This window comes from Cynoglossus semilaevis, chromosome 2 (assembly GCF_000523025.1).
Source record: "Cynoglossus semilaevis isolate Cse_v1.0 chromosome 2, Cse_v1.0, whole genome shotgun sequence".
In the NCBI taxonomy this organism is placed as follows: domain Eukaryota; kingdom Metazoa; phylum Chordata; class Actinopteri; order Pleuronectiformes; family Cynoglossidae; genus Cynoglossus; species Cynoglossus semilaevis.
Genome location: NC_024308.1, coordinates 8,274,298 through 8,299,507, shown reverse-complemented (window position 1 = coordinate 8,299,507; position 25,210 = coordinate 8,274,298). Strand labels below are relative to the sequence as shown.

At 40.1% G+C, this 25,210-nt stretch overlaps 4 protein-coding genes across 4 annotated transcripts; all 4 read left to right on the top strand.

The window, feature by feature from the left end:
• Positions 1-588: 588 nt before the first annotated feature.
• Positions 589-2,222, top strand: rpl36 (ribosomal protein L36). Its single transcript, XM_008335003.3, has 4 exons — positions 589-698; positions 1,369-1,463; positions 1,777-1,911; positions 2,093-2,222. The coding sequence occupies exons 2-4, from the start codon at positions 1,371-1,373 to the stop codon at positions 2,180-2,182; spliced, it is 318 nt and encodes a 105-aa protein (XP_008333225.1). The 5' UTR covers positions 589-698; positions 1,369-1,370; the 3' UTR covers positions 2,183-2,222.
• A 1,212-nt stretch (positions 2,223-3,434) lies between these two features.
• Positions 3,435-11,706, top strand: pde6d (phosphodiesterase 6D, cGMP-specific, rod, delta). The gene is made up of 5 exons (XM_008334991.3): positions 3,435-3,717; positions 8,198-8,286; positions 8,487-8,612; positions 9,539-9,644; positions 9,758-11,706. Exons 1-5 carry the CDS (start codon positions 3,668-3,670, stop codon positions 9,837-9,839), a joined length of 453 nt encoding a protein of 150 aa, XP_008333213.1. The 5' UTR covers positions 3,435-3,667; the 3' UTR covers positions 9,840-11,706.
• A 1,491-nt stretch (positions 11,707-13,197) lies between these two features.
• LOC103396894 (high-affinity choline transporter 1-like) lies at positions 13,198-16,542 on the top strand. Its single transcript, XM_008335139.2, has 8 exons — positions 13,198-13,381; positions 13,694-13,810; positions 14,280-14,435; positions 14,611-14,759; positions 14,843-14,986; positions 15,077-15,230; positions 15,536-15,753; positions 15,858-16,542. Exons 1-8 carry the CDS (start codon positions 13,198-13,200, stop codon positions 16,416-16,418), a joined length of 1,683 nt encoding a protein of 560 aa, XP_008333361.1. The 3' UTR covers positions 16,419-16,542.
• Positions 16,543-17,568: 1,026 nt separating this feature from the next.
• On the top strand, positions 17,569-23,352 carry phb2b (prohibitin 2b). Its single transcript, XM_008334982.3, has 10 exons — positions 17,569-17,717; positions 18,317-18,449; positions 19,235-19,319; positions 19,710-19,789; positions 20,174-20,358; positions 21,343-21,472; positions 21,860-21,963; positions 22,053-22,130; positions 22,209-22,288; positions 22,781-23,352. The coding sequence occupies exons 1-10, from the start codon at positions 17,697-17,699 to the stop codon at positions 22,803-22,805; spliced, it is 921 nt and encodes a 306-aa protein (XP_008333204.1). The 5' UTR covers positions 17,569-17,696; the 3' UTR covers positions 22,806-23,352.
• Positions 23,353-25,210: the final 1,858 nt, after the last annotated feature.

Here is a 25,210-nt window from a genome sequence, read left to right as displayed (position 1 = left end):
AGTATTTGTTTATAAAACAATTAAGACTATCCTTTGTAATTATTCCAATATATCACATGACCCTGGTCACATACTTGTAGATGTAAAAGCATGTGCGAAGGTCCGTTTGTTTTCATATGTAGAAGAGTGTGGGGAAATTGTTTGTTGAAGCAGCTATGCAAAACTATGTGCATATCCCCAAAGCAAACTGTCTGTGCAAGAATGTTCTTTTCCTTTCGGCTTGTGCCTTTTTCAGGGGTTGCCACAGCGAATCATCGTCTACAAGAATACAGTGCGATAAATCCTGCTGTTGGAGAGGATAAGCTGCTCCAGTCAAAACTTAGACTATATAATACTAGATACTAGATAATAAAATAATAAAGAGGAACTTGACATAGTCTTTTGGTTTCGAAAAGTAAGCCAAATAATAATACTCGGAATTTTCTAGTGCGAGGCCTTCTTACTAAATACCATTACGTCATAACATAATATTGTTTGTGCACTTGCATACCATAACACCGTTTATAGTAGATTTTAAAGAATGTCGGCACTGGCTTCACTCTGCAGTTGCCCTATGATTTAAGGGCAATTTGCTTATAAATACCACAGGGTGGCGCTGCCAATTCTGCGACGTAACAGCATCTTCCGGGTCGGACCTTCTTTACACCGTTTCGCTTCCTTAGCAGTCCTTCCGGCTTGACCGCCATCACAGACAGCAGGTAGGACCAAAATGCCGTTAACTATCTGCTAAAAGCCATGTACAATCTTTGCCATCCGTACATATATTCAGTTTCTTAATAAGCCGTTCTGGTCTTTGGACATCACTCAACGTATAAATCAAGTATTGCAGCACATTTCCATTCCAAATAAGTGGATATTTATAGCCGCGTTGGTGGCTAACTATCATATCCTAGTTTGTTCGTCAGCGCTCGTTTAGCAGCAAATTATTACTTAAACGTGTGTCGCTTTGTAAAAACAAAGCCCAATTGTGTATATCATGTTCAGTAACGACAGACTGATTCATTCAGTTTGTATAAAACCGGTGGCATTTTCTCCGTAAGGTCGGCCTTAAATTCAAAATCATTTGTAGCTTGTTTTCTGTTAGCATCTCTGATTCTCAGATATTTATTGTGAACAAAACGAGGTCTTGTACCTAATACAGTCATAATTTCATGGCCAATCTTAGCTCCGTTGAATACCTGCTAATCTGGAGGTGTCATTTTAATATGTTCCACTGTTCAGTATACAGAACAGATACAGCATTAACAATATAGCTCAGTCAGTACTTTCAAAACTCGTACACGTTTTCTAGTAAACCATTCTAAACTTTTTGATTGCCATGCCTTAATACTTTATCACAACCACATCGTCTCTGTTTGTGTCCTGCAGACATGGCTATTCGCTACCCTATGGCCGTTGGCCTGAAGAAAGGCCACCCAGTTACCAAAAACGTAACTGCCCCCAAACACAGCCGCCGACGTGGGGTAAGTATCTGACTCTGAGTGGAGTCAGCCTATTCAAATGTGTTGTATAATGTAAAAACTATCATGCCAAAGTCCATTTCATGCATGTTGGGGTTTTTTTGCCACATTGTGCCTAATCAGGTGAATTTACAAGAAAAGACTAGAACTCAATTGCACAAAGGCGCTTTAAACAAAATTTCATCAGGCGTTTGTGTAATTAAGATGTGCTGTTGAAATATTTGATGATATAAATGAGTCGCCTATCAGAATAAAAGGGAAATTGAGTTTTTTTTATTTTATAGACTGAGTAAACTTTTATTTTTCCTGTGTGCAGCGTCTGACCAAACACAGCAAGTTTGTTCGTGACATGATCCGCGAGGTGTGTGGTTTTGCTCCATACGAGAGGCGAGCCATGGAGTTGCTGAAAGTGTCCAAGGATAAGAGAGCTCTCAAGTTCATCAAGAAGAGGGTTTGTTTGTTTGTCTCCTCAGCTTCCGCATTCGAATACATGAGTAGAAGACTACACATACACTGCTGTACATTTCAACATTCAATCCACTGTTGTATGTTAATGGCCTACACCACCAAAGTTAAGTCAGTGTTAACCTAATAGTACATGAGGAGTTCTGATTATCCTGTGTCTTTTTCAGATTGGTACTCACATTCGCGCCAAGAGAAAGCGAGAAGAACTGAGCCTCGTGCTGGCCGCCATGAGAAAGGCTGCTGCCAAGAAGGACTAAAGTGTCTCTTAATAAAAGTTGCTATTGTATAAAATCCAAACTGGTGTTGCTGGTGTCTCTTTTGTCTTAGCAATTGAGGTTTGTTTTTCATTTAATACAATTATTGTAGTTGAAAGTAAATACTGTAGATGCAATCTAAACAACAACACATTAATATTTATCATTGTCTGGAGTTAGAGCTAACATGAGCATGTACTTTTTGGGGGCAATAATAGGATGTGCAGACTCTTCTAAGTAAAGTTCAGCTCTGACTTTATATGTAAACGTGTGTCTTTCCCTGGACTTGGAAAAATAGCACATTAATTGGTAAACCTTACTAGTGATGTTTGGCTACAACACATTAAGCAAATCTAGTTCTGGTATGAAACAAAGCAATGTCATAAACAATTTAATTCAGCAGCCTAATGCTAGTCTACCACGTTCCAATTACTTATATTAAAACTAATTACCATTAATAAGAATACAACTCTGTCCTAAAAGGTTTTTAGTTTAAACAACATGCGGAATCATAAAGAACAAAAACACAGTATGTTTTTAATGTACAATCTGCTGTCGACAGTGTCCCTGTCCAGCAGAGGGAGTTCCTGCATCATCAACTACATATACATTAACGCCAGCGTCAACAAACATCTGGAAAAGTTTGGGGCTGAATTTGTTTCAGTTGTGTTGGGCAGTTAGTCAGATTTTGTAGGCGTTGTCTATCTAATGGTTGGAACCTTAGGACACCAGTATTTGTCCCGATACATGTCACAGAAATAATAACCTTGAATTGAGATTGAATCCAATGAAATTTAAAAAAACATTAAAACCCACCACCGCTACCATTGTGGCGCTACAGTGCGGGTGTCGTAAAACATTTGTACAATTTGAGAATTTTACCTATAGTATTTTCTTTATTTCTTTATTTCTTTTTTGTGGCGTGTCTAAAAGGAATCGGTTTACAAACTTGTCTACATTTATCATTAAGTTGTTCAGGGAAAACATTCAACATATTTTCTTTGTAGTAGTAAATGGTAAATAAAAGTTAAAATGCATTTCAAATATATATATATATTTTACATCGTTTCTCTAAGAAACAATGTCTATAGTTTTGGTGGCAGGCACAAAATTCCTAATTTACGTCCTCCTCTCACTGTATGCTGGAGCGTTGCCCCTGGTGACGCGTCTTTATGTATCTTAATCCAACCTACTCCCATCATCCTGCTCTTGTGATTCGCCGTGTAGTTCTCTTTCTCGCCTCTGATTGGCTCAGGCCGCTGTTCAGCGGGTTGGCTGTGTATATTTAGCTGATTGCATTATCGGATCAGATTTAAACTGCGGTGCCACATTTTAGTGTTAAGTTGATGCTATTTCAACCACAGTGTAGTTAGCTGTGCTCTGAAGCTAACGTTAGCAGCAGAAGGAAGTTTTTTGTTGTTTTATCACAGCTTGCAGTTGTTATTCATTTACATTTCTGACAGGACCGAAAGCGGACGTCTTTCCGACATGTCTTCAGACGAAGACAGGGCCAAGGAGATTCTGAAGGGCTTCAAACTGTATCCTTTAACACTGAAGGTCAGGGCAACAACATCAACAATAACACACAGCTAAACCTGCTGGAGACCCTGATGTAGCTTCAGCATCAGCAGCTACAGGAGAGCAGTGAGGTTAGCAGCTGCTGCTAAGCTGCTGCTCATGTTTAGCCTCAGCTCTGTGGTTGATATTTGTCATCGGGGACTGAGGATGAGTCAAACTGCTGTGTTGTGTCAACGATGATGGCGCTTTTTATGAAGGATCAGTCTGGTAGTTAATTTGAAGTGACAGCTAATATTGTTGTCTAACAGCCGAATTAGCTGCTTGTTACGAGTGTTTAATAGTGTGTTTGTGTTAATAGTGTTGACAACATCAGATCGAACCTGAAATACTTTTTTCTTCACCTCTTTAAACTGCTCTTCTTCAGGGTTTCCTCTGTGGATTATTTTGATTTTTAGTTGTTAAATAATATATTCCTATAATGTATATATCGGATTTCTAGAATAGCTCTCCAACTTGATTCACTTCTTTTCTTGAAGGATCAAATTCATAACGCTGCTTGTTTATGAAATATTTCCATAAAAGTCAGAAAAACAAAAACAAGTTTTCCCTGAACTTAGTAAATCAAAATTTGGCTGAACGTAGTAAAAAGTAAAAAGTTTACCAAAAGGGGAAAAGCCAGATTTCTGACTTTTTAAATGTTTGTATGTCTATATGCCAGATTTCTGACTTTTTAAATGTTTGCATATATAAAAAACCATATACTAAATTGAAACATTTGTCTAATTTGCTAGAAAAATGTAATTTGCATCTTATAATTTGGACTAATTGACTTTGTTTCCAGAATAAGAACAGGTGAAGTTGACAGACACAGCAGGAAGTGACACTTTGGAAAAGTTAAATGTTTTTTCTTTAGGTGTGACTGCTTGTTTTTTTTTCTGGTAACATAATGAAAAGTAAATATTTGGAAAAGTTTTTCAGATGTATCAATCATTGAATGTATAGGCAGCATAGAGCATAGATATAACAAGTAGACAATGCTGCGTAAAAAGACCGTAAATGCTCCACTGGTTTCCATGGAGACTCCGTATAAACTGAAATCTCAGGAAATAATGACTCTTGGACGATTTAGCTGTCATTTACACCTGCTGGCAACCATTTGTATTCCTGTTGTATTTTCTTCCCAGTGTTCCTCTAAATAGGAATGGATTCCACAACACTATCACTGCACAAAAAAGAGAATTTACTGAAATTTTGGAGCACTTTCAACTTCTTTTTTTTCTTCTTACATATCCAAAGACATTTTAAAGGAGAGAGAGAGAGAAAGATTAATTAGGTTTTTAAATAATTATTTTAATGTGTGACAGTTGAGTTGTGTGTGTGTGTCTTAAAACGTTGTCATTGTAACTATTTTTTTGCATTTTGCCAAAAATAGTCACAGATGCAACATTAGCTAAAAATTGCAGAATATATTCAACAGCAACAACAGCAGTAGTAGTGTAAATGCCCCTTTTGGACCAGGTCTGAATTACTAATTACCATGCCGTGCGCAGACGATGCATCAACAACTGCATGTGTTTGCATGCACTTGAATCCACGGCTGCTTTGAAGTGTATCCGGCCCTCTAAGCTGATCCACCTGCAGCGGACAGTTAAGCACCATGCTGCAGACAGAAGGTGACAGACTGTCTATTATTAGTCTGACAGTCACTCTCGAACTCAACATCACATCATTTTACACCATTTAAATCATGAGCTGAGGCTCAGAAGCTGCACTGACCCAGGATTGTTCACACAGATAACCATGTTCACATCCACATCTGGGATGAAAAAGGTAACAGCACCCAGAAAACCCTGCTGGGGGCTGTGATGTCAGACCAGCAAACATCCAATCATCAACCACTGGGCCACAGGCTCAGCCCCACAGAGCAGCTCCGTGCAGAATGATGTGGCTTTCCATGTGAAGGTCGTGTGAAGTCAACAGGAAAACCTTTTCCTGGCCACCCTACTCCGTGAACTTCATGTGACCACCTGGGTCTGAATTATCCGCAGTAATACCTTCTGGGATAAACTGGCCATCGCTGCAGCGGGTTCACACCTGCAGCAGGTTCAACAGCAGAGCCAGTGTTGTCCAGACTGTGAAGGCATGAACACACAGCTACAGTGGAGCTGAGAGCCAACTCTTTGTTCAGTTGGCGTGTGTATAACTGTGTGACCCCCTCCTCACATGAACAGAGCTGTTTCTGTTCCGGGGTAATTCCTAAATCCTTGATCTAGCAGAGCAGGGATTTACTGCCTCCTGTCCTTCTGTCCACACCGTCTGATGAAAGACAGAGATGGAACGGCTCCTCACTAAACTGAAGGACCGATCGTTTCTGTAAGAACGATGTCGGTGTAGTTAGTGCCAATGCCTTACAACGGTGGTTTACAAAGCGGGGAGGGGTGACAGTCCTGACCTTAGAGGTCGTGGGGCTATTGCAGGCATGGGGCATTTTCTGTGTCTGTGCCACAGTAGGAACTTTACATTGATTTTTTTTTGTTTAAGGAGGAGAGTGGTTGTGTAGTAATAATGGTGTCTTAAGTCAAATCCATTATACAGTAGTTTCAAGGTAATCACCGTGAATGTGCTGGGTGTTTTTATTTTGGGGGGATCTTGAGAACAAACTATTTAGTTGGGGCCTTGCCACAAATGGTTGTGAGCCAGTGGCCTACAGCAAGGAGAATATAAGTTCTAGTCCCAGTAGTTTGCATGTTCTCTCCATGTGTGTGTTCTGCCTGGTTTTATGTCATCATCCAAAATCACACAGATTTTGACACAGTTGAACTGTATGGATGGTTCTTTGTTTTTATATGCTGCTCTGCTGAGAACTGTTCTTGCCCAAAGACTGCTGGCCTTGGCTGCAGCTCACCCTCAGATCTTATGTTATCTAAGCAGTAGCCGATGAATGAATGAGGGGCATTTTAGAATCAAAAGTTCAAGGGAGTAACTGTATCAGTTCTTGTGGTGTGTGTTCTGTTCACTTTTGTTCTCAAACCTCGGTGAGAACCTGCTCTACTGGTGAAATTCATTTCAAACCTGTTCCATATTAATTATCACCCACAACCTGTGGATTGGTCTGTGTTAGACTGCACCCTGACTATGTGACACCAAAGAAATTGAGGGGTTTTTTTTTCTTCCGAGTTGACTGTCTCTGCCGATGACATAAAGGCATTTCCACTGTCGTGCTGCAAGGCTGTTTATAGGGTTCCCTTTGTCAAAGTGGACCAAATCGGTTCCTTTCAGACGAGGCGAGATGCAACAAAAGACAGTTTTTCTACTGATGCAGCTTTGAGCCATTAGAGCGTCTTTAAAATAGAAATACAGACTAAAGAGTGATGGAGGCCATTCACTGGGGACTCATTAATTTCAGTCTGTGTGTACGTAGTACATGTGTGCATGCACCCTGGTGGTTTTACTAACACACACACTCACATACACACACAAACGATCCACAGTCAGTCCTGTGGAGACCTGGCTCACAGCCTTGTATGACGTTGTTGGAGCTTGAATCCACTGTATGAGGTTCTCTGTGGCTTAGTGCATGAAATCTTCTCATTTCAGTTTATTCACAATTTACCTCCCCTGGTTAAACCTGGGCCTGTTTAGTTGAACACAGCATGTACACAGTGATGTACTTACAGCAATTGAAGAAGGACAGACACAAAGATCTTTAACTTATCTCTCTTTTTTTGTTGTGTATTTAGTCTTCAGGCCAATTCAATGAAATTCGATATCCACTGATAAATCTCCGAACTGAAAAGTCAAATATTCAATTAATAAAAAAAAAACAGTGATTCATTTAGTGAAAGGGCGTGAATGAGCCTGTTGTGGATTATTCTGGAAGGAGTTTTGGACGATCGGTTTAATGTGGGAGATTGGATTTTCTTTTTACGAACAGGATTAAAGGTAGCGCTCCACTTTACTAGAAAGAGTAGAGGAGGGAGAAGGAGGAGAGTGAAGATCAGAGGTGACGGATTATCATTAGCTGAACTCAACAAAGGCTAAAAAACCACATTTTGGTCAAATGTAATTATTGAATTACAGTTAATATCTGTAGAGGGAACACAGCAGAGAGGCAGCGGTGTGTATTCTGACTGTTAATAGTGGTGTGGAGGGGAATGAAGGGGCTTCACAGATGGTATGCTGTCCAATGTGTGTGCGTGCATGTGTGTGTGTGACACTAAGTAGTACCTGAGTGTAAGAGGCTGCTGATCAGGTGGAGAATCTTCCAGAACACCAGGGAAGAAGGTCATTAGCAGAGGTACGAACACTTCTTTCCACCTTCAGGCATGTTGGTGCACGTGTGGAGAAGTACGTAGGAAGTAATGAGTAGTTATTATTGACCCGTACATTGATATTTAATTTCCTTGAAAGATTTCTTCATTAAACATGCACACAAACACTAAGATGACAAAAATATACATTCTGGTTCTGGCTGTTGTTTCTTAACCTTTTCCTCACCAGAAACTGGATGAACCTTCGAGATGCCGAAACAGGTAAAGTGCTGTGGCAGGGAACAGAGGACCTTTCAGTGCCAGGAGTGGAACATGAAGGTACATTCACACGCTGCACAGGAAGTGACACGTCCATTCACTGAATATAGTGTGTACACCATACAGCAGTGTGAACGTTATCAGTCGGAACCATTTTAATTTGCGTAAAAGCAGCAGCATACAGTCTGTCCTTCTCAACTGTCTTATTTTTATCATCACTTTTAGCTCAACTCAACTCAAGTTTCTCACTCTTCCTTCAGCTCGTGTGCCCAAAAAGATCCTGAAGTGTAAAGCCGTGTCCAGAGAACTGAACTTTTCCTCCTCGGAGAAACTGGAGAAGTTCCGACTGGAGCAGAAAGTCTTCTTCAAAGGACAGTGTCTAGAAGGTGAGACGCTAGTTGACTGTTCACTGCTGACCCCTGACAACACAACATGGGTGGGCGGCTCTTGGCATAGGCCACTAGGCACTGACCCAGGTCACCATCTGCTGTAACGCCTCAGAAAAGAAGCCAGTGAAAACAGAGGCGACGGAGCAGAGGTGATGGAGGATAAAACAGTTGTGTTGGCAGCAGGGAAACGTTGTTTCCATTCTCCTCGGCTGTGTGTCTTCAGGTTCATCACTGCTGTGTTACTGTGTGTTAGGAGATCCTCCCTGGAGTCCCGCTGCACAGCAGTAACACCAGCCCCCAGTGGACCACACAGTACTTACAGCGACACAACATGTTTATGTCACTTATTTCCTGCCTGAGGAGAAGATGTTGAATCGAGTCGGCGATGAATAGAAGTGGGACGCTGGGAGATGTGAAGGAGTGTGTTTTAGGGGAGCTGGAGTCGGCACTGAGGTCAAACTTTTAGGCAAATTATCGGTAAAAATGTGAGGTTAAATAGTGGTTGAAACTGGCTTCTAGATTGTAGTGTATAGTGGCATGGATGATGGATAGAAAAAGAACGACAACTTGAAGTTACTGTACAAACATTTCCTGAAAGAAAGAGAGGATTTAGTTTTTCCAAACCAGGTGTTTCAAAAATCTGAATCTTGACCCCAGTGTGCCCACCTTAGCAATAACAGAAGTGATGTTGTTACCTTCATTTCCTCTCAGTGTCAGTTCTGATTCTGTACTTTTACAGAATGTTTTAGGCAGGTAGATGTTCGGAGATTGATAATGATAATCCATGTGCAGTTATGGAAACAATCATGGAGTGTGTTTCCATGGAGACAAAATACAGGCTGCATCAACTTTCCAGATATTACTAATCTATCTGTACAAGCTTTGTTTGATAAATGATGAGATGATGTTCTCTCTGTGTGCAGAATGGTTCTTTGAGTTTGGCTTCGTTATCCCCAACTCCACCAACACATGGCAGTCTCTTATAGAAGCAGCTCCAGAGTCACAGATGATGCCTGCCAACGTTTTAACGTAAGTCTCTTCTCAGGTGATCTAAACGGTGAACTAAAATCTGGAAGGAGAAAATATCACGGAGCAAATCTGTCTGTTTTTTAATGCTGAAATGAACTCCCTTTTTATCGCAGTGGTAACGTCATCATTGAGACCAAGTTCTTTGACGACGACCTCCATGTCAGCACCTCCAGGGTACGACTCTTCTACGTCTGACACTCGACCCCACCTTCCAGAAACGCTAACATCCTGCCAAGGTCTCTAAATTCACCAAGGTCACCAAAAATTTGCAGCACTGCGACGGTCGGGTGCCGACCCTGGATCAGTATGTGTGGGTGAAACCCAGCCGTGGTCGCACGGTCAGTGCAGTGTGTTTGGATTGTCTCATGTTTTTGTTTTGACCTGAAAACTTCTTGTAGACCTTGGGAGGACGAGCAAACAACTGATGGAGGAGAAGGAGGAGAGTGAGCGAGAAAGAGAGAGGACTCTGTAATCCCCCACTGTTCGAACATCATCTCTCTTCCCACACCCAACATTGTTTCATTGTAAATACATTATCTGTGATCTTGAGTTCTAGTCAGGTGGGTCAAGGGTGGGGTCATGGGGGGCGGGGGGGTCTGATTCCACAGAACTTTAGTCTTTTTTTCCTACACTAAGGTTGCATTAACTCAGGAACACAGCATTAGATGTGTAACCTTCTGCTTTCTCTCTTGCATCTTGAAAAACACTGATCAGCAACATCACAACGGCACGCGTATAGTTTGAGGTGAAGCTGCAGCCGAGTCGCTCTTCAAGTCCAACGCTAAACCGCTGTAACTTCCTGTAGCCGTGCTTCTGTTTGTCCTGACACGTCTGACCACCAGGGTTGACTAAACAGATTCTCCAGCCTGCCTTTACCTTTTCACATTGTTTTACATAGTTAACAGGAACACATGGTTTGAAACCATTTTGTGGGCCACACCATTTGCCAGTTGCCCCATATGGGCGATCTGTTTGCAGCCTACATCCATTCAGACCCACTATTCAACTGCTGGCTGGGTTTTTACATCTCTAGTAAACACAACAGTGGTGCTGTACATGTGGTTTATGGTCCTGTCTTTGCACTGTGGACTTTCTTTACCTGTCGAGCCGAGCTGGTCCACCAGTGATGCTCTGGTGTTCGCAGCCAGCTCTCTTCCTCTGAACTTGTTTTTCTGACTTCATAATAATCGAGTGTAGAGTGGGTACGGGGTACAGTGTACGATGATGGAGGACCAATCACCCGTCTGTCTTAACTGGATCATCCTAGTCTGTGTTTTGTCACAAACACTATGAACAGAAGGTTCTGGTACGTGTGTCTCAGTGCTTGTGGCTGACTGTCGGTGACTCCCTCACTTCATATAATCAACCAACCGGGTGTCGAACAAAAACACGTGTCAATATTGAATATTACTGTGGATATTAAAGATGAAATCTTTGATGGGGTTCCATCAAAACATACAAACTTCAAGAACAAAATTGCCTACAGCTTCATTAATTTAAGTTCTTTCTGTGAGGAAAACCATAAGCTGAAGAAGAAATAATTTTCCGTGATGCAGGAAAGTGTGTGTTCTTTCTCAGAGGCTCAGATTTAGAAACATACTTACCTTCATTCAAGAAGCTTCTTCTGTCACACCTGGACCATAGGAGCCACTTGGATGAGATGTGAAAAAGTCCCTCTGCCTGTGTTTGATCTCCGTAGCAGGTGAATCATATAGAATTTAGAATAAAAAATTATGACTTTATCAACTGCTTCGAAATCAAATAAATCACTCCAGTCCTCCCCCAAACAAAGGTCGTTTTTTTTTTTCTCCATGTACGACCTGTGGTTCGTCCACACAGAGAATCAGTGACCCTGAACACAGGCTGTTAAAGAGGAAGTTTTTATTTCATTCCAGCTTGATCATGTCGGCATGTTAATGGTACTTGTGTTACTTTTAACTTCTCGTCCAGTTCACCTCCTCACCACATTTTTTTCTTTTAGCTGCTAACTGAGATGTGTAAAATAGACTTGTTTATATTTGACAGGAGTCGTGGATTAAAGTCATCCAATGTTGTAATAACACGATGTGTCTGTGTTTTGTTTTGTTTTTTCTTTCAAACAACATCACATGTAACACACTCCAGGCCAGGGGTCTCACCCCTGATGTCGTTCCTGGGATCAGTTCCTGGGATCACTCTCCACATCTTCTTTTGAAGCACATCCTTACGAATCCTAAAGAATAACATATTAAAAACTTATACCATCAAAAACTGAATGAACTGGAACCATGAGGTAGAATGTTTGCTATAAGTCCCCTTGAGATCCAACATTCAGGCTTGGATAACGTTGTCCATGTTAGGTTGGGTAACTACAGTCATTCGGGGTTAACAAAGTAAAAAACTGAACTGAACTCACAATATGCAGCTTAAATGTCTGTAATTGGGTAAACATTGTCTTCCATAATCTCTGACGTTTTGTATATTTTCACATAATTTAATTAATCAATCGTCATCCGCTTATTATGAATTGAATTTATTTATTTATTAATTTGTGTTTGGTCACCCTGTAAAACAGACTTTGCTGATTCTAAACCCTTTACGTTGAGCAGTTATGGCACTGATTGTTAGAGATGTGCTTTGACAACTCTCTGGAACTGAATCGAAGCTGGGCCACTGTGAACAGGGCAACAGTGTTTTTCTTTCTGACAGAGAACGAAGGCCATGATGGTGACAGCTGTATAATCACAGGCATCAAACGCCTTTAGGGAGAAGGTGAATATTTTACTGTCTGCAGGCTAAGAAAACCAACATTTAGTTAGTTAGACTTCCTTTTAGGATGAACAAATATTTGTGGATGAAGTTTATTTAACATGAATATATTATAACTCGATCCAAAGCAAACACACATAAACTCATCTCTGACGTTCAAACATTTACCAGAACTTCAAAAATATTCAATGTTTTTTAACAGATAACAATATTTAAGTACTTAAATATATATTCTGTGCATCTTGACGGCAGCTTGTGAAATGCATCACATTTCACCGCTCATCCAAGAGGCTTCTTCAGTTCTGAAGCTTCCCAAAACTGAAGAAGCCTCTTGAACGAGAGGTGAAACATTTCCAAGAAACCTACTCCGTCCAGTTCCCCTCCATGTAACTAATTTTGGATAAGATGACCTGGATGACTGAGGACCTACACAGAGGACTAATAACCTAATGTCACCTAAAGTTTAAAGTATCCAGTTACAGTGGGGGGAATTATTAAAAAAAGGAGGCATTGGGCTCAAGCCCCAGGACATTTAAATTGCCCCATGAATTTAAATGAATATGCATATCATTGAGAATCAAGGTGGAAACTTTGCAATTAAACAGTCCCCTCAAGTCACACAGCAGATGAAAGATGATAGTTGCCCTTTATTAAGTTGCTCTGTACATGTATATGTATTTGATTAACAAAAAAGTCTTGAGTGCAATTAAATTCAGAAGCACAACTTAACGACTTAACAGTTTGTTTTTACAGTTCATGTCACTCGGTTGTTACTACAGTTTAGACACCAGTGGATCAGAGCATCATGGCCGTGAACGTCCCTGGAGTGGTAGTGATGGTGCTTTTCTACCTGTTGGTCCTCGGGATCGGGATCTGGGCTGCTTTTAAGTCAAGAAGGGAGCAGAAGAAAAGTAAAGCCACTGAAATAGAGATGGCTCTGCTGGGAAACCGGAGCATCAGCTGGATGGTGGGGATCTTCAGCATGACAGGTGAGAACGCCTGAAATCAAATGAAAGAGACAAATTTATACAATTTTAAAATGATTTGAAAAGGTTAGAGAATCAGATGTTGATTGAACAAAACCTGCAATCAGTTTAAACAGATTTCTATTCACATTTGACAAGGAAACATTTTTTCTTTTTTTAATTGAGAAAATCTCTAATAAATATGTGCGTGTGTTTGTGAACATGTGAGGATACATATTTGATTTAGATCAAATATATATATTCTATTTAATTACTCATACGGCTATTGAACTGTTTTTGTTTTGTTTTTTAAAAACATGTTCATGTTTTCCGTAGCTACGTGGGTTGGTGGAGGAGCAATAGTTGCCACAGCTGAGATAGTGTACACACCCTCTCTGGGACTAATTGAAGCAGGCATCATGACTCTTGCATACAGCGTATCCTTTGTTTTATGTAAGTTTGAAACAATCATTTTAGTAAGAATGTGATATAACTGATTTTGTCTTTTTGTCTACTCTCTCTGTCTCCTTTTTCATTTTCTTTTCTTTTATTTCAGCCAGCTTCCTTTTAATGTCTTCAAAGCTGATCATCTGCCACGATCTCACTCGAACCCTTGTCTCTCATGTTTTCACTCCTGTTTCCCAGTCTTGTCTCTGATCTGTTTATTACTTACTCAGTCTAATCCTGGCCAGCTATATGGAAATCTTAGAATCTTCAACCTTTTCACTGCCAATTTAACTCCTTGAGTATCGGACCACCTGTTCTCTTTCCTGCTTTGAAGGGTCAACTCTGGATGTGGAACACACCCCTCTTCCATTCCTGTACTCCTTTAACTGTTTTGTTTTTATTTATTGTTGTTGGAATTATTTACTAGTATAGATCTAATATCTAAATTCCTTCCTACTACCCGTTTTTACACAAGGTGGTCTGGTGTTTGCTAAACCCCTGAGAGAACTGAACTGCGTGACAATGATGGACCCTTTCTATTTCAAGTATGGAAAGGTGATAACAGCTGGACTCTCGTTGATCTCACTTTATACCGACATAACCTGGTTGCCTATTATACTCACTGGTTTAGGTGAGTGACATTTGCAGTATCACATCGTTAGCTATTGCCACCAAAATCTCAGGACTTCATGCATATGCTTGAAATATTTTTGCACACAGTTGCCCATTTACCTGCTGTGTGTGTTGATTGGCTGTAGTAAAACGTGGATATGGGTAGAACTCCAGTAACACAATGTTTCTGACAGGAGGAACCATGAGTGTTATCTTGGACTTGTCCTACAATGTGTGTGTCTGGCTCTCGGCTTCCGTTGCCATCATCTACACACTGTTGGGAGGTTTCTACTCTGTGGCCTACACTGATGTTATACAGCTGATCCTTATATTCATCAGTTTGGTGGGTTTGTTGTACGTCTACATCTAATAGGGAGTTGGAGTTTTTTCTAAATGTCTCACTTACCGTTTCCTCTGTCTCTGCAGTGGCTCTGTGTTCCTTTTGTTTTGCTGAACCCTAACACCCTGGACATTAGTCAGACACTGTTGAACAACACCTTACACACACCCTGGATTGGTTCACCAGAGCTGAAAAAAACTGGGCTCATGATTGACGAGTTTCTATTATTTGTAAGATGAATTAGCACTGTGAGCAACATATTATGAAGTGATAAAAGCTCTGTGTGATCAATACCCACAGATCTTCTTATTTTAATACAGGCACTGGGGAGTCTGGGATCTCAGTGTTTACATCAGAGGATCTTGGCGGCTTCTTCTTTATCCACAGCCAAGAATACCTGTGTAGTAGCTGCTTTCTTTTACAGTGTGTTTATAATCCCGCCTGTATTACTCGGAGCAGCTGCTGCATCCACAGGTACTTGTAACGTCTTAAAATTATATGTAAGCAAAAAATTAAACTAAACATTTGAATCATTGGAAATTATATTTTCTATCTGTTACGGGCTATGCTGTTATCATTTAAAATTTCTAAAATCAAAGTGATTTTTGGATCAAAAACAGCATAGTGTGGCAGAGGAGGAGAGATCTCAGCATTTATATAGTTACTCCACACTCATTGGACTTAGAACATCATTCTGCTATTTAGCCCACAGAATAATGTGACCGATTTTTAACGATTCTGATATTGATCGCTTTTTTTATTTCATCATTGTTCCTCAGATTGGAACATGACGTCTTATGGTTATCCATTTCCATATGAACGAGGGGAAAAGGCGGTGGTCCTGCCGATCACCTTGCAACACCTAACCCCACCTTTTATCTCCATCATTGGCACCGGATGTGTGGCTGCTGCTGTGATGTCATCAGTAGACTCTGTGTTGATTTCTGTAGCTTCTATCTTTACATCCAGCATTTACAAGAACATCCTGAGACAAAAGGTGGATAGAAGGTCTTGTTATAATGGAGATGCAGTTCCTGGAGATGTACTGCATTCCAATTCACACAGACACGTACTATCTGTTTTTTCTGTTTCTTTCTACAGGCATCAGAGAGAGAGATCCAGTGGGTGATCCGTGTCACTGTCATGATCACTGGTTTAATTGGGATATTATTAACCATTCAGAAAATGAGTGTGTTATTCTTCTTGTTCATTAGTGCTGAGGTGGCCTACCTCATTATCTTCCCACAGCTGTTGTGTGTTCTTTTCTTCAACATTTCCAACGGTTATGGGGCTGTTGCAGGATGTGTTTTAGGAGTTGTGCTGAGACTCCTCAGTGGAGACCCATCACTTGGACTACCAGTTACCCTTTGCCTCCCAGGATGTGTCCTTGAGGATGGGGTTTATGTCCAGTACGCTCCAGTGAAGACCATCTCCATGCTGTTGTCAGTCACTGCCATTGTGGTGTTCTCCTTTCTAGGGTCTGTGCTCTTTAACAAAGGTCTGCTTCCAGAGAAGTGGGATGTGTTTAAGGTGAAAGTTCAACCCTCACCACAACAACTGAGTCCAGTTCACAGAGCCAAGGAAGACCACGAGGCTGAGCTGTTGACTAACAAAGGCTTTAAGACTGACACTCCAGCGCTAGTAAGCAAAACACAGTGTTAGTGTCTCCCATCATCTGCTATTGGAGTTCTAACACCATAAGAATCATTCTGCATGATGTGTGAACAGACTACTTTAATATAAAGGTGCAATGGTTTAATCAGGTTTCATAACTTAATAGAATAATTCCGGGGAATAAAGATTGTTTTTGTGCAGTAGATAAAGGTTTCCCATCCACTCTTGCATATTAACTTATATATATATTAAATGTTCAATTTGTATGGGTTAGTTTTGGGTTACATTTATCTCGAGACTCTGAAAAACATCCAAACATTTCTTTTCTTTGTGGTGGGCTGCTGACTGTTTAGATAAGGGGTCACCAACGTGGTGCCCAGGGGCACCTTGTAGCACCCCTGGCCTACCTAAAGTGCCCGCGGGGTATGTCCTATAAATAAACAAGAAGGTCAAAAATTGTACTCTTACTGTGCTTTTTGAATCAATTACACTTGCAATGGTATTCAAATGGGTCCAATGATGATGGTAAGAAGAGTGTTTACTATTGTATGTCCCAGAACTTTATTATAGTTATATTATTACTTTGTTCGGGAAGTCTGTATCAAACAAGTAGCTCTTCATATTACTAAGTGCCCTTGAAGTAGCTCTCAGTTTCAAAAAGTTTAGTGACCCCTGCTCTCGACCACATGTAGATCCATCATTTCAGTACACTCCTATTATAGTTGGACTAAAATGGTAGTATTACAATGGTTTACATGTTTAAATTTAAAACTTGATGAGGAATGGTAACTCGGGGATCGATGTGTGTTTGCAGTACCCTGTCAAGGTCTTCTGTTAGCACAGTGTCACCAGCAGATGACCAGAACTGGTGATGCTGTTCAGGAGTGTCTCCTCTAAGCAGCCCTCGACTTCTTCTTTGACCTGTGTCTTCAAATAGAATGTCACACAAAACTATCATTAAAACAATTACAAATTTCATAAAGATAAAACAAACCGTCTATAATCAAAATAAAAACCAGAAAGAGCCACTAAAATGTCAATAGTGACAGCAGTGTTTTTAACAATTATTTTTCTCAAACACCGAAATAATACAAAGTATAATTAAAAGAACTCTTGTAACATAGTCTTGATGAAACGGTTTTATTTACGTTTGTACATAATTTAGACGGGAAAGTGTTCAAATGCGACTACAATTTTCCCCATCATTCTGCCGTCTAAACTATTGAAAACCGGATGTCGGAAATACTCTATTTCCCAGCAGACATTGTGACCCATGTGAAGAGGCAGTGTTATCTCGACCTTGGAGATTGACGTGCAGCAGGCAGCATGGCGAACAGAGAACCTAATGTGAGTACTTTAAATTCGTAAATAAAATAAGTGCCAATAGTTAATTGGGTTTACCGGGTGAACACTGTACGGGAAGAATATTATGTGCTAAATACACGTGTACTGCGTTAGATACTTTGCTGTTAGCTCAGGAAACATCTACAGCTAGGCTAATTGTGTTAGCACGTTTCATTAAAATGAGTCCTGTTAGCAAGAGTCGCACTGATGTAACTTTACATTTGGCCAATATTTGTCAGTGAGATTGAACCTAAACCCGTAAACGTATTAGATTGACCATATTTAATCACCCTACTTTCACTGATTTTGCTCAGTCGTTGTTATTATTTTAACCGGCACTAACGGCTAGTCTCTTCACTCAGAGTGTGTGTCTGAATAAAAATGTTTTAGTGGAAAGTTCTCGCAACCTATGCGTCTACTTTTACGTCAGATTGTTACGGTGTCACATTAGTTCTTGGTTTATAAACGCAAAAAATCACAAGTAGTTGAGTCGTGTTCTAAAGTTTTAGCTGCACACGAGTTCCAGCTTTGCTCTTATTCACATATTTATTGACTCCATATTTATTTTGATAATCATTCTGATTATTTTGTTCGTGTTGTAGAGGTTGTTGCAGATCCTGAGGGACTTGTCAGGACGGATGTCCTCTGGAGGAGGCAGAGGAGCAGGATTAGGAATGAAGCTGCTGCTTGGAGCAGGTGCTTTAGCCTATGGTGTCAAAGAAGCTACATACACAGGTAAACAAATATAATGACGTTTAGGTTTAGGTTACACCATGTGACACACAGGGGCAGCATTGAGCTCAACCCTTGATGACCTCAGAGTGTTGAGGGTTAGAAGAAAGTCACTGATGGCTGCACGATTTGGTTGGTCTGACTCTGTGACAGTCACATGTACTGTATTAGACTAAAGAACCTGGTAACCTCATTGAGATGTTTTGTTTACTATTATATCAGATGTAAATCATAAAAACGTATTATCAGTTTGTATAAATGGGTCGAGTGAACATTTTGATTTGAGTTAACCTTTTACTCACGTTTCCTTAAAATTTTATCTTAAAATATTTTTTAAGTTCACTATGTAGCTATGTATTATACATGGAATTAAAAAAAAAACAGGAATGTCATTTATCACAGATATTATCAAGAATTCTTACTAGATTAAACCCAAACCAGTTAACTTTTATACATATTTATTTAAATAGAAAAGTACATTTTTTTTACAATGTACTAATAATATTAATGTATATAGGGCAGTGTTAGCTTAGTGGTTATGGAAGCGGACTTAGTTCACTTTTCTATATATATTATGATAAAATATATATATATTTGACACTTTACTTTTATTTCTTTACTTTTTACATTTTAATATATGTTTGATGTTGAATATCTGTGTCTATAAGGCTGATATGAAAGTTAAAAAAAACCTTTAATTTAGTTTTAACACTTTATTTTTGTGTTTTTTGTTGATGAACTATTAAGGACCATGCTTAATACAGTATTATTGTTCTGTGTTCTTACAGTGGAGGGTGGTCACCGAGCCATCATCTTCAACAGGGTTGGAGGAATGCAGATGGACACTGTTCTGTCTGAGGGCCTGCACTTCAGGTAAACACTGTGGTCTTTACAGGTGACCAACCGTCAGTTCTGTGTGTTGTGTGATTGTGGTGATTGTGTTGTTGTCATCCACACCTGTCTGCTTAACCTGCTCAAATAATTCACAGCAAAAAATAACCAAATACATGAATCTGAAATTTGCTAAATGTCTGTCAGTTCAGGTGTAACAATGCTACAGAGATTTGCGTGTGTAATTAGAGGTGTGTGTAAGACTCCAGGTATGTTGTGTGTGTTGAATATTCCATGTCTGTAACTGATATATGGTCAATTGTATTTACACAAAGATAATCTGTGTTTTACAGACACAAAGATACATTTTCCACCTATTTGATCTTTGTCACACTGTTTTATCTTTGTGTGTTTGTTTGTGTATGTCTGTAGGATCCCATGGTTCCAGTATCCTATCATCTATGACATCAGAGCTAAACCCAGGAAGATCTCTTCTCTGACTGGCAGCAAAGGTATTAATATTTTTATATTAATTACTGCAAATAAAGTCAACATTGTTGGTTAAAAAAAACACATTTTAGCAGGTTTTGAATCAGGAATAAAACCTTAAACTCAAAAAATGTTGGGTTTTTTTTTCCTTTTTTTGTTTGCCTTTTATGCAGTTAAACGTAGGTTAGGATAATTTATTTGATCGCAATAGATTTGTGGTGTTATAACCGCTTGCCCCAGAAGAGGGCAGCAATGTGTAAAGAAGCAGCCCATTGATATACAGTACGTGAGGCCGAGCATGAAGATAAAGTACAACTCAGTCAAAAACACTGCAGTCGCCCTTTAAACGCTTCAGCCAGTAAAAAACAAACAAACATGGAGAACTGCAGCTTTTGTGTCATTTTCAGATCTGCAGATGGTGAACATTGCTGTTCGAGTCCTGTCCAGGCCCATGGCATCAAACCTGCCCACCATGTACCAGAGACTGGGTCAGGACTACGATGAGAGAGTCCTGCCCTCCATCGTCAACGAGGTGCTGAAGTCTGTGGTGGCAAAGTTCAACGCATCACAGCTCATCACACAGAGAGCACAGGTAGTTGAGTCACCTCGGCCGAAAACCTGTCCGGATTATATAAATCAGCAGGTTTTAATTAGAGATTAAAGAATACATGGCCCACAGGTAAAAAGGTGTTTAATGACTTTATATAATAATGACATGGCTTCATTCACATGAAGTCTATGAAAATGAGCTAGAAACGCCTGTGGGCGTCTTACAGACAGAATCCTGTCTGTAAGACCTGTGCTGTAAGTTCACTGCTGCATGTCTGTCTGTGCACGTATGTGTGCATGAGTGTGTGTGTGTGTGTGTGTGTACAGGGAGAGAAGTCCCTGCTGTGTTTGGATTCCAACAGATGTTTGACCTACTTTCTAGTTTTTTGGAGTAAAAAGTCACTGTGAGCATGAGTGTGAAGAGATTTGGTGCTGATGTGTTCACAGATGCACACAAAAATCTATATATGGCTTTTGTTTTTAACCAGAATGTTGAGGGTTTGATCTCCAGCTCTTTGATGCGATTGTGTAACTCAAATATTATAGGATTATATGAATGGGTGTCAATGGCAGAAATGTATTGTTATAAATACTTTCTTCTTGAAAATGAGTTAAAGCAGAAATGTAGATTGTGTCTTTTAAAAATGTTTTTAAGTACTGTGAAACTAAGTGAGTTTTTAATTCAATGTAGAGGTTAGCACACCTTCCTTGCAAGCAGAGCCCTGGGTTAAATTCCCACAGAGACCAAATACTACAGCTTGTTGTAGCAAGTCTGCTGCATAAGAATTCCCCCACTGTGAGATCAATAAAGTTCATTAAATGAAAAATAATAATAATTTTATTATATTGGGTCCAGATGGTGAAACAATACCTAAAATATTTATTATATTGGGTCCAGATGGTGAAAAAATACCATTTTAACATTTACCCCAAAAACAGGTCAGAAGTTCCAGCATTTGATCTGATTGTCCTGGAAATTATGTACAAAAAAATCAAAGTGAAAAATTGTTGTGTTGTTGTCGCTCAGGTGTCTCTGCTGGTGCGGAGGGAGTTGTATGAAAGAGCCAAAGACTTCAACATCATCCTTGACGACGTGTCCATCACTGAGCTGAGCTTCAGCAGTCAGTATACTGCTGCTGTGGAGGCCAAACAAGTTGGTAAGAACCAACTCACCGTACAGTGACCTCAGAAGGGGATTGCCTCCCCTCTGGCTAAACCTCTGTACCTCGGCCTGTACCTCTGTACACTTCCTCACTTCCTGTTTGTTTTCTAATCAATGATCCGGAATGATCAATCTCCTTCTTCTGCTTCTTTGTTTTTATTTTCGTCTTCTTGTCCTCCCTGTGCTCCCTCTTCTTCTTGTCCTCGCTCTTCTTCTTGTCCTCCTTCCTCTTGTCTTTCTTCTTGTCCACCTCCTTCTTCTTCGATTTCTAATTATTCTGCTGCTCTCATGTGTTTTCCTGCTTCTGGTTGTTGTGCTGTGAGATCATGGAGAGTTTTTTTTTTTTTTTTTTTTTTTAAATAGTTGTTTTGTGTGTGTTCAGCCCAGCAGGAGGCGCAGAGAGCCCAGTTTTACGTAGAGAAAGCCTTACAGGACCAGAGACAGAAGATCATTCAGGCTGAAGGAGAAGCTGAAGCTGCCAAGATGGTCTGACACTTACACATTGGTATCAACTGTGTGACTGTGGTTACAGTAGTAGTTGCGTCCTGACTTTTCTGTTTGTTTGTGTCCAACAGTTGGGTCAGGCTTTGACCAAGAACCCTGGTTATCTGAAGCTGAGGAAAATCAGAGCAGCGCAGAACATTGCCAAGACGGTTGGTGTCCAGCTGTGGAGAAGAGATTATGATGATGATGATGATGATGATGATTTGTTTACAATTGTCTCTTTTCAGGTGGCAACATCCCAGAACAGGGTGTATCTTAATGCTGACAATTTAGTACTGAACCTCCAGGAGCAGACAACTTTTGACAAGTAGGTTTGACCCCTCCCCTCTCTCTTTTCCCCTTCTCTTTTTCTTTCTCTCTCTCTCTCTCTTTCTCTCTCTCTCTCTCTCTCTCTCTCTCTCTTTCTCCTTCTCTGTCTTAGACACAAAGACAGTATTTCTCTTAATGTTGAACATCATATTTTAAATCGGTTTTGTCTAGTTAATTATTCCACCTTAGACCAGGTGGTTCTAAGTCTGGCCTGTGGCCCCCTATGTGATACATTGACTGTGTTTTTAAATGGTTAATTCATTTGAAAGCGATTATTTTATTATTTTGCACCTATGACGTGGTTTAGGTTTCTAGAACTGTCCTGTCTATTAGGGTGAATATGGTAAAAAGACATCCTGGTGCTGATTAACTCATTTGTCACTGAGTAGTAACAGAGCCACAGTGTAAACTGACCACAGCAGCAGCAGTAACAACAGCAAACAGGACATGTGTCCCCTGACGTCTAATGAGCTGCTCTGCTTTGTTCCAGTTTGTCTATGCTCAACAGGAAGTGATGAAGAGGAGGAACACAACATTCTCTGGGGAAACCCTTCGCCTGAATCGTCTGCTTTTTTTTTTGAGAAAAAGAAAATCAACACACATACAAATGGACATGAATATGACAGCAAGGAAGATGAAATTCAATTTTGTTTTGTTCTATGAATGTTGTTTCAAATGCAGGTAGAGATTTGGAGTGACCTGTACCGTTCTATAAGGTCGGTCATTTAATAAAAAATACAGATATTTCATTTGGCTTCAAATATTGACATTCGTGTTTCTCTTAAGAAAATAGCGATGGAAGAAAAAAATCTGTATAAATTTGAATTAATGCAACAAAACTAAAGACCCAGGTAGACCAGTGCCCAAGTGTTCTGTGTTTACAGACTGTCCTACCCACTGCTTTGTTGATCTAGGTTTTCTAATGTATTTACATCAATAATTTGTTCCACCTCTTGCTGTGGGACTGGAGTCCAGGTCTGGACTTAGTATGGACCACAAAACCTGACTAGGTAACAGAGTTAGCACTAAATAATCCGTCAATAAATATTTCTTTTCAATGTTGCATCTCTCATTCTGTCAGTGTAAGGTATGTCAATGTAACTGTCGAATGAAACCATGGCAAAAAAAAACACGTCTCCATCCTTAAAGGCTCAGAATGTCATTGCAAGTGTCCCATGAGTGGGTTCCATACAAAGGTCAAAGTGAAAGAATTCCCATTTTTCTTTCAACTTCAGACCCATCTGTTGCATTTGAGTGTGAACTACAGATGTGGTTGACGAAATGATGCGTCTGTGGATGAACTGTAAGGATTGTCTCCTGGATTCATAGTAAAAAACACTAGCCACCCTGACACCATGTGACCCACACAGATCTCTGAATGACACACTTTAATAGGGATGTCCAACCAATATTTTTGGCCGATAATCATAATTACCATCACAATAATTATGTAATACAATGGTTATGTTGTATGGTTAACTAGTTTCACTTCGTTAATAAAACCAACACTTAAGACAAACGTGAAGAAAACTCTCAGCAAAGTCGATTTAGCATAAATCCACTGGTCAAGTGACAGTGAGTGTTTTATCATGGTTACACCTGGAGGTGTGCTAGGAAAAGACCACGACATGTGTCTGTTATAACACTGACCACTGACATGTTTTGGTCGTTGTTCTGCATCTTCATTATTCGTTTTTCAGGCTGACAAGGAGAAAAACCAGCTGGTTTACATTTAGGCCGATGCATTCATTTCCTGTTGTTTACTCTTCACATCCTGTAACCTCCCACCTACAAAAAGCCACAGGGGAGTTTTTCAAACTCACCACTGTCTTCCCATGTCCTGACAGGACTGCTCCTTTGAAGCTGCTCCGCAGCCTCACCTGTGTTTAAACTGTAGTAACGGCCATGAGTGGGAACAAACTCTGACAGCTTCCATTGACTCTGTTAGTATGCTACGGCAAGACCCGGGTTCTGTTTCTGTTTCTTTCTGGTTCCTGCAGCACAACAGGGTTCCTGGTGACTGAGGTTCCACTTCAGTCACCACTCACTAACATGTGTAGTCAGTCATTGACAGGAAGCCAAATACACTTCCAAAGTTGCTCAGTATAAGCAGGTTTGTTCTTTCCAAATATGGGCATTTATTTAAGTTTTAGTTCCCTTTTTAGACTTACTACAGTCACTGTCTTTCATGAGACTGCCTTAAATGACGTGAGATGAAGAAAAATGAAAAAAAAAAAAAGGATAAAGAAATTAACAAAATTTAAAGTAATTTGCTTAGAAGTGCCCCTTGCAATAGTGGCCCCGCCTCCCAGTTTGAGGACCAATTGAAAACAACTGTTTTTTTTAAAGAGTAAAAGAAAATACATAAATGTGTTATTATTAATAATAATAAAGAAAACCAAATCCTTATGGCAGTTAACAATACTGGTAGATCAATTAAGATTTAAATTTAATTTCAACTTATTACAAAAAGAGAACACAGATTACTTCTAATTGAAGGTGACCAGTGAGTTCGGATGCATTGCATCAAGTAAACGACGTAAACGAGAACGACAGTAACTTAAATCTCCTTTCACTTCCATTTCCCGCCTCCTGGGCAGGGAGTCCAGCTCCGATCCGCCTTGCTGATCCACTCCTGAACTTATGTGCAGCCTCTATGCAGAGCCTGTGCTCTCCGCCCCCTTCGTCCTCCTCTTTTCTCAGTTCTCGTCGTTCCTCCTCCTCAATCCGCCATTTCAAACAGCCTCATGCAGTCTGCTGTGTGATGGTGGAAGAGGAAGGACAGATTACCGCGGTCAGAAGAACGCGAGAGACGGAGGGCGTGATCTGCGAAAAGATTAGTGTTTGTGAGAAGAGAGAAAAAACACTGCTGAGAACATCCAGTGATTTATTACTGTTATCAGCGGTTTGTCGAGTTAAA